General features: G+C 38.0%; 1 protein-coding gene across 1 annotated transcript; it reads right to left on the reverse strand.

Moving 5' to 3' along the window:
* Nucleotides 1–3,650: 3,650 nt before the first annotated feature.
* Nucleotides 3,651–6,616, reverse strand: LOC124380847 (cytochrome c oxidase subunit 7C, mitochondrial). Its single transcript, XM_046842121.1, has 3 exons — nt 6,390–6,616; nt 4,954–5,092; nt 3,651–3,739 (listed from the first exon to the last, which is right to left on the reverse strand). Exons 1-2 carry the CDS (start codon nt 6,462–6,464, stop codon nt 4,976–4,978), a joined length of 192 nt encoding a protein of 63 aa, XP_046698077.1. The 5' UTR covers nt 6,465–6,616; the 3' UTR covers nt 3,651–3,739; nt 4,954–4,975.
* Between the last annotated feature and the right edge of the window lie 2,928 nt (nt 6,617–9,544).

Raw genomic sequence — 9,544 nt, forward strand, 5'->3', positions numbered from 1 at the left:
GGTCTAGTGGTTAGGATGTGGCGCTCTCACCACTGCGGCCCGGGTTCGATCCCTCGTCAGGGAACCAACCCCAGCCATTAGGGTTGCACAAGCCTTAGTGCCGGTCCCAAGCCCGGAAAAATGGGGAGGGTTGCGTTAGGAAGGGCATCCAGCGTAAAAACGTGCCAAATCAAACATGCGGATGGTCCGCTGTAGCGACCCCTAACGGGAGAAGCCGAAAGAAATGGCTAGATGCCTGGGTGAGATCATCTCCAAAACAGCAGGTCTTGTGAGGTGTTCCCAGTATGCAATAGTTAGCACCAATCAAAAATGGTCCAAGAAAGAACAACGAGGTAAAGATCCAGGAACAGGGTCATAAAAACCCAGTGTTCATTTATGTGTGTGAGGAATGGGGGCCAGTTTGTCTGGTCAAAATCCCTCAGCAGAGCAACTGAGGGCCAGATTAAATCTATCAGAACATACAGTGCATTACAGATTGCTGAGTTTTGAGGCCGTGTAGCTGCAAAACAATCACATTATCTCTCTGTACAATGGGCATCAGAACAGGACCAATGAAAGCAAAGGAAAAAAGTTTTCTTTTACATCATGTGGAATACTGAGTGCTGTATGTCGCTTCCATGAGATATAGATGCACTAAGCACTATGCAAAGAAGGCAAACTCTCTACTTGCTCTTGAAGAACAATGGACTGGGCAATGTTTTGTTTTGTTTGTGAAAACCCTGAGTCCTTGTATTCATATGGATGTTACTTTGACATGTACCACCTGCAGACTGTAAATATTGTCCAAGTGCACCCCTTCATAACAATGGTAAAGCCAGTGGCATCTTTCAGCATGACATGCAGCCTGTCCTACTGCAACAAATGTTCAAGGTGTAGACTTGGCATCCAAATTCCAGATCTCCACCTAATCAAGCATTTTGTGGGATTTGATGAACAAACCAAGCCAATCCAAGGAGGCCACACCTCCAAGGATCAGGGAGAATTCAAGGTTATATGAAGATGTTGGCTAGTACTCAAGCCATTTTTAATTTCCTATTTTTTGCTCAATGGGATGACAGAAATGACTGTATTTGGCCTGCAGGCCTTGATTTTGACACTTGACATCAATTGACCAAGCGATTCATTATTGCATTTGCTTTAAGGATAATTTGATGGTACATTACCTCTGCGGAGCTGCATCAGAGGTCAAAATCATTAAAAACCCATAGGTAATTATGTAGCAGTTTTGAATAGCTGTGCTTTATTTTGTAGCATTGCCAACATGCAAAAGTAGTGTGTCTGGCAGACATTAAAAAAAGGAACCTTCCTAAATCCAATCAACGAGGCTCATTGTGAGTGTAATGTTCAATGGTTTTGCTAAAGCCTTTTTTCTCAGGGACATGGCAGTGTAATAGACATTCATGGGCACAAGCCAATCTAAACTAACACCAGGACTTGGAGGTTGTTTAAAAGTCAATCTTTGGAAAAAAGATAATGTTTCTCCAGAATTAAGACAATTTTATTAATTGACACAATTTTGAAAATGAAACATCTTTCGTTGCTGGTCCAATATAACAAATAAAAAAAACCACGTTATTTTCTGCAATTTGTCCCCCCCCCCCCTTTTTTTTTATGGCCTTCCAGGACCCAACAGTCACAACTACTATGCCAGCATATAAGACACGTTTTCAAAATACACACAAATTTCTGTACAGAAGACGTTTTATAAGTCATTGTGCTGCATTGCACCCTGGTTGCCTGCCAGAGGGATCGTTTTGTGTATACTCGATCTTCACAGGAGACATTATGATGAAGTTGGCATCTGGGGTCTTTGTGTGCATTTTGGAAATGTTCTATTTAGAGACACAAATAGCGTCATTTTGGAGTAGAGTTGTGACATTTGTAAATGAGCCCACAATCATTCAGCTCTTTTAGGTTAGTGATTTACATATTTGAGAAGCTGATCAAGTGTCTTAAATAAGTATTTATACTCCCTAAACTTCCATACACAACACAGAACTGAATTGAAATTGAATTGTCAGGACTGTGCAATTCTGAGCCATATTAATTTCTATATTTTAACAACAGGTCTGAAGGTTTCCCCAAGGATGACTGAAGTTAGGTACCTTTTAGTAACTAAACACTGACTCACTTTTCCAGAACTCATTGGTCTCCATGGTGGTGTTTTTAGAGGAACAGTTTTTGGGAAACATGGCTGTTTATTCTGAGATTAAGTGGCACTTTAATTGCACATAAACTATTAGTGACCTATGATGGTAACTGGTGCTATCAAACTTATCAAGGGTTTTCTTTGCAATCACAGTAAATACTTATGCAATCACAACTTTATAGCAATCTATACTTTTTTTTTTATGGAACCATAAGTTCAGTAACAGCCCTCATTGAGAAGACGGGAAAAAACATGTAGTTTAATAAATAAGACATTTTTTTTTTTTTTTACTTTTGAGTAAACTGTCAGTTTTAAAAGTCATGTTGACAGTAATCATTTCTTAATGAGAAGAAATTGTGTAATTTTAATACTTTTATACCAGTGTTCGGGTCAAGTATAGAAAACTAATATCATTTAGTTGATCAGTGCAGCAGTATTATTCAAGTGTTCAGTTTTATCTCTTTGCAGGTTGCCTTTTCTGTTTATACAACTCAGCAAAACTACAATCAACCAACTACCATGGAGCACAAAATCATGCACTTTCAGTCGACACAATTCTTCCCCTTTATAGCCTCTTGATTTTACCCTCCATCCAGACAATTTTACCACCTAGTTTCTTTTAATTCCAACCTTTCAACCCTTCATCGAGGTTCATATCCACAGCAGTGTATCCTCCAATACACAACCTTTATATTTTGTACAATGTTCTTTCCTGATAATTGAATGCCATTTTGTGGCTTCTTTGCTTCGATGGCTTCAAATATGAAGGGCATAACTGAATTCTGCATTACCGCATTCCCTTCACGACACCGCTACAGAGAGAACACTAAATCTTCGCACCTGCCCTTTATTGCTCATGTTTTATCTTTCAAAGTCAGCACCAAGTCAGAGTATTAAACCCAACCTCTAACAACTGTACCATGAAATGTCCTGCACTAACAATTCAGCAAAAAAAATTATTCCTGAACACTGCATGCCCAGTTCCTATCTGCTCTCCAAATATATTTATTACTCTCATCGCTAAAAGATAATTGACCTCAAATGTTTTATCCAGGGAAAATCAGCAGTGAAGTCGAAAATCAGCAGCTGGAAAACAATAGCCATGTAAAAAGCTTTTTAGATTCACAACTAGACTTCTCTTAACCCACATCAACAGGCATATATAAACACCCCATGCAGTAATCCTGTTCAGTTTTAAAACCTGTTGTTTCATTTTGCACAATTGAACAAACTTGGCTGGTGTGCCCTTTCTAAATAACCAGAAGAAAAATATCTGACACAAGCAAATCCCTAGATTCCTAGAAGAAAATCAGTCCCCAGAAACATAAGCCAATTACACTGTCGGTGCAAAATGGACTTAAAACCCCTAAGACACCTTACGCGTATGTTAAAGACTCAGACTTCCATGAAAGAAAGTAATGTCTATTGTATTTCTTTATAATCCCTGCACTGACACTTATGAAGAAAAAAAGAAAAAAAAAAAAAAGGAGAAAACTCTGAATAACATTATCATTTTATTTACAAATGAGCATTAAGGGAACCACATCTGAAGAATGAAGACAGCCGCCGTGGACACCTGTTCACAATGACCTGTAACACATAAAACATTTCACATCAAGGAAGAGTACAAGTAACCTAGTCATGCATTAGTACTAACTGCACAAATATTACTCATGACTAATCTGACTGAATTACAGATTGTGTCCAACTAAGGATATAATACACAACACACAATCTACAGTCGCCTATTAACCTATACAGTGAATAAATCAAGTGACTGAAATGTCATGAAAAAGAGATATTACTCTAATGGCCCCTTTATACGGCGATCAAAAGCAAGGCCGAGCTGTTAAACGGTCCACCTGCTACCCAGTCTAACAGATTTATAAATTATAACCCAATCACACCACAAATTACTGAAATTCTCTGTAACATTATATTTTGAAGATAAATTATCAGCTATCCATGTTGCTATTACTAGTCCATCCAGGACCTTATCACTACATCTGTACTATTTATTACGGTCAGAATTAAATGAATACAAAGCCTGCTCACTAAAATCACTGCTGTAGGGGAAAAAGCACAACTGTTTCACAGTGTTAAATGCAAGGCTGTATAAGCTTTTAATGTCCCTTCATATATAATTTGGACCACAATCTGCAGTAATGGCAGACTATATTTGAAAACTCATTTCCACATACATGGAACAAATGAAAACTATCACTTTAAACACTCCTATAATGGAAGTTTTAACAGCTGCTGGTCAGTGCTGCAGCATCGAGCACATTATCTTTTACTAACAGCAAGCAAAGTGAAATACATGGATTTTTATAGATGCCCTCTTTCTATTCTGGACTGTTGCAGTACAAAATATGAATCACACAAGCATTCCTGTTTAGTTAAGATGCATGCAGGGCTTCTTAATTCCAGTCACGAAGATCACTTGCCTTCAGACGCACTTGGCTCTCAATGATTATTAAGCACAAGATGTTGAATCAGATACAGGGTGATGGTGATGCTTCCACACTAATAGAACCCCTGTTCTAAACACACATCGTGTACTTCTAGTATTGCAACAGCACAACGGTTATATTTGACCGTTGTGAAGTTTCTAACTGCTGCATCCTTATTCAAAGTGCTTTTCCTAGGTTGATTTGTATTTGCTGGTGTGATCACAGTTTAACTTCCTCAGACAAATCAAACTTTCCACACCATTTCTAACTAACAGTTATCTGAAAGGCCACAGACCGAGTGCTGGGTTTGGGAGAAAAGAAGAAAACGGATTGAGAACGAAAGGAGCATACCATATTAGACAAGCTTGGAGCATCACTTCTTCAGGATCTGGTGCCTAACTACAATGAAGGGAAAGGTAAAGCCACTGCCGAAGAACAGGACCATCATCCCCAGAAGCTTCCACTTGTTTTCTACAGAGAAGGGCAGGTTCTGCAAGAGAACACCACATTAGTGTTTGAAGAAATCTGTACACACACTGTTAAACATGCCTGTTTTGCATACATGCATTTAAATTTTTTTTTTTTTTTTAAGTACAAAGGAGAATTGCCATTTTTGCAAAACCCTTGACCCTATTATTAGTAACCCAAATCTATAACTGTTGAACAACCACTGGCCCATTTTAACTCTCATTGCTGTGGAACCAACAGTGGTAGGATTGGGATTTAAACCCATGATCTTCTGACCAGCAACCCAAAGCCACTGTAATAACTTTTAAAGCAGGGTTGCCCAAATAAAGCCTGTGGGCCAATGTTGGGCTGTGCTTACCTTTAATTTGATATAAGGAGAAGGGAGCAAAAAATTAAATATAAACAAACAGAGAGGAAAAAAAAGTTAGACTTTCTAATTGAGATCTCTATGTAGTCTATTGATCATTTCTCTCAACTCATGGTACTAATAGGAAACTGAAAATAAAACTGCATTACTTAAACAGGTTGCAAAGTACGTTCATTTGGTCATGAATTAATTCATTACAAAATCACAAGTGAGGGAAACATAGCAACATTTATATAATACAGTTTGGTAAAATGAACCAATTCCTTCTGACACTTTTGGTCGTTCAGAGGAGAAGCTTTGGGCCCAGTTTCAGTAACCTGAGTAACCTTGAATACCTAAAAGAGTCAAAGCGACGTTTTCTACCTAGTAGACGTGTCCATTCCTTTATAAAATATTTATTTCGACTTCATTTTCAACGCATTACACGATATTTAATGGGCTTCGTCAAAGCTGCGCAAAGAATTAGCATGCTAATCATGACAGCTCCTTAAGGCGCTTCTTTCATATCAACTAATTAAAGTGCAGACTTATACATTTAATGGGTTATTATTTAAAAAGAGTTTAATTTTATAAGTTATGAACAGATATATAATTGAATAGCCGATACAGTTTATAAAGTAAAAGCCGTAAAGTGAACTAGCCGCTAGCTGCGATAATAAAGGCGCCTAGCTGGCTGTGTATAAGGAAGTGAGTCGTGCCGAATTATTTCTCCCGATATATTATTACTAATGCAAAATAAAAATAATGTTAATGTGAGCGAATGAAAGTAAAATATCATATTGTTATATATCTGGCTGTCGGGTTAAACGCTTCATTAGAGCTAATTGACGCTCGTTCAAAGACTCATGACCTCCAAACAGGCTTCAGGTGCGGGACCAGGCCCCGTTAGCTAAAGCTAAGTCGTTAGCTATGAAACAGCTTGTGTGGAGTGCAGGCGTTGAGGAGTCGCTACCTGTCCCGGTCCCTCGGCGTAGTGAGACGCCCGAACAGCGGAGGTGGTGAATCTGCGCACGGCTTGGCCAAGCATGATGCACGGAGACCTACAAGCTTCAAGTGTAATAATGTGTGTGTATGGGTCTGTCTTCTCTATGCTCCTCTCACCAACCTTGCACCGAATAGCTGCATGGGTAATCGAACGTCATCGCAAAGGCTTGTCGGGAAATGGAGTTCTCTGACTGAAAGCGTTATCGTAACCTTCTACAGGAGGATACGAGTCAGTAAGAATGGTTCCTGTTTCAAACACGGTGTATGGTTAAATTATAATTACATTACAACACTTCTCGAATGTGATTAGTCAGAAGTCTGGACTTTAATTTACAAATTGCATTCGATGTTATAGTTTTAGTGATGAGCTGTTCAAAAACACAGTGTAATGTTATAATTATAATTAAATCACAACACTACTCGAATCTGATTGGTCTAAAGCTGTGGCTTGAGTCTCTATCTATCACCGTGGTGCCCATCCACACAACCACCCAACCACCAGGCTAAAGTAAAAACGTTAAAATTTTTATTTTATTTCAATTTTATTGACTTTTCTTCTTTCGGTTTCTCCCATTAGAGGTCGCCACAGCAGATCATCCATCTCTATACCCCCCTGTCCTCTACATCTGCCTCTTTCAAACCAGCTACCTGCATGTCTTCCCTCACCACATCCATAAACCTCCTCCTTGGCCTTCTTCTTTTCCTCCTTCCTGGTGGCTCCATCCTCAGCATTCTCCTACCGATATACCCCATGTCCCTCCTCCGCACATGCTCAAACCATCTCAATCACGCCTCCCTCAGCTTGTCTCCAAAACGTCCTACATGCACTGTCCCTCTAATAAACTAATTTCTAAACCTGTCCATCGTCGTCACTTCCAACGAAAACCTCAACATCTTCAGCTCTGCTACCTCCAGCTCCACCTCCTGTCTTTTACTCAATGCCACTGTCTCTAAACCATACAACATCTCAGGTCTCACCACAGTCCTATAAACTTTCCCTTTCACTCTTGCAGATACTCTTCTATCACAAATCACTCCTGTCACTCTTCTCCACCCACTCCACCCTGCCTGCACTCTTTTCTTTACTTCTCTAACACACTCTCCATTACTTTGCACTGTTGACCCCAGGTACCTAAACCCCTCCACCTTTTCCATCTCTTTTCCCTGTAACCGCACCACTCCACTGCCCTCCCTCTCATTCACACACATGTACTCTGTCTTACTCCTTAATGGCTGGGTTTTTATTTTATTTTTTATTTTATTAACTTTACAAATAACAATAAAAAGCCACTATGCCAATTTACTGCACTTGTTTCAGTTGCAGTTTCTTTTCTGTACATCAATAAACTAATCTTCCACTGATTCTGCATTAGGGTGAGTTAAGTTACATTTCCATTATATATGTAATAATAAAATTAATACTTAAAGCATATAATATGTACAATAGTAGTATAATATGCATGTTAGTGCACATGATAGATCTTGAGTCTCCCTCTGTACTACTGGCTGTTATCCATGATTAAAATATCGATTGTAACTGTCCTAGAATATACATGAATATTTACCTAACCAGAACTATTTCTTCTTCTGCTGTGCCTCCATTCATCATATAAACAATATAATATAATATAAATATTTAAAAATCCCGTATGTGCTCTCTCTCTCTCTCTCTCTCTCTCTCTGCTGAGCTACACCTGCTGATACTGTTCTCTTCTTCTTTACAGACTTGCCTGAATCATCCTGACACTCTACGTCTGGTTGGAGTTTACTTCAACTGGAAACCATTCACTGCTAATGAGGATGGCTCCACATGAACAGCCTAAAGGTACCTATGGTACGGTAAAGGGTTAAACTTAAGAACCATGAAGATGGATTTGGGATGTAATTAATATAAACAATCTGCTACAATATCTTAGGACTACAATAGCCATGAACATTTTTGCATTTAAATGTCCATCAGTGAACAACTGATAACCCCAGCAATGATAAAACTATAATGAGTAGATATTTGGTGTCACCCAGATTAGGATGGGTTCCCTTTGGAGACTGGTTCATCTAATGGTTTCTCCCTCATACCTTCCCAAGGAGATTTCCCTGCCAATTATATTCACAATCTATTTCATTTTGTAAAGCTGCTTTGACACAATGTCCATTGTTAAAAGTACAATAAAAATAACATTTAATTGAATCAAATATCAGCTTCAGCCTGGTAACAGTAACACTGCTTCATGTCAGACTGTATCACACCAAATCAACCAACATTCTTTTTTTAACACAGCACAGTTACATTCTTAAATCTGTTTGGTTTTAAGGTGTAAGTTATTTCTCTGTAACTGTATATTTATATTCCTTCTAATAAATTAATGTTTGTATAGTAATTTATCATTCACAGGGACTTGTACAACCGACACTCTAAATAATCTGGGACTAATGATTCCTACTGCATCACACTCACCTACCTGTCACATATTATTCTTTACTCAACTATTCATTTCTTTGTAGATATTATATGATATGATATTTATTATTTACATTAAATTTAGTATTATGATTGATAATTATTTGGTATGAATGAGAGATTTCATTTTTCCAGTTTCCTCAGCATCTCCACAATGCAAAAAACGATTTTTTTAGCAAGTCTAAGTATTTTAAACATAGTCATAGTATCTCGTATATCTTAGTGATCAACTAAAAAATTGACAGTAATATAAGATCTATAATCCTGTTACCAGATATCTTTACTAATATCATGTTCATGTAGACTATATGGCTATATGACTATATGTAGACCATTTGACTTTGGTTTGGAAGGCCACAAGTTCAAATCCCACCACCACCAAGATGCCACTGCAGGGACCCTGAGCAAGTCCATTAAGCAAGGCCCCCTTGGATTGAAATATTTGAAGGGCATATGATTATAAAATATATATTTTTGAAAATATACAAAAAGTGGGCAAAAATGTATTTATGTAAATATATTTTTGGGCTTTTTTTATATTTTAAAAATAAATTTCAAATTTTCTTATTGTATGGGAATATTGAAGGTTTGCTTTGAAAAACATGTTTCTATCAAACCACATTATATTTACAGAGGTAGTGGTAATAGTTTCATTTTAAACAGTG

Source organism: Silurus meridionalis, chromosome 27 (genome assembly GCF_014805685.1).
Source record: "Silurus meridionalis isolate SWU-2019-XX chromosome 27, ASM1480568v1, whole genome shotgun sequence".
Taxonomy (NCBI): domain Eukaryota; kingdom Metazoa; phylum Chordata; class Actinopteri; order Siluriformes; family Siluridae; genus Silurus; species Silurus meridionalis.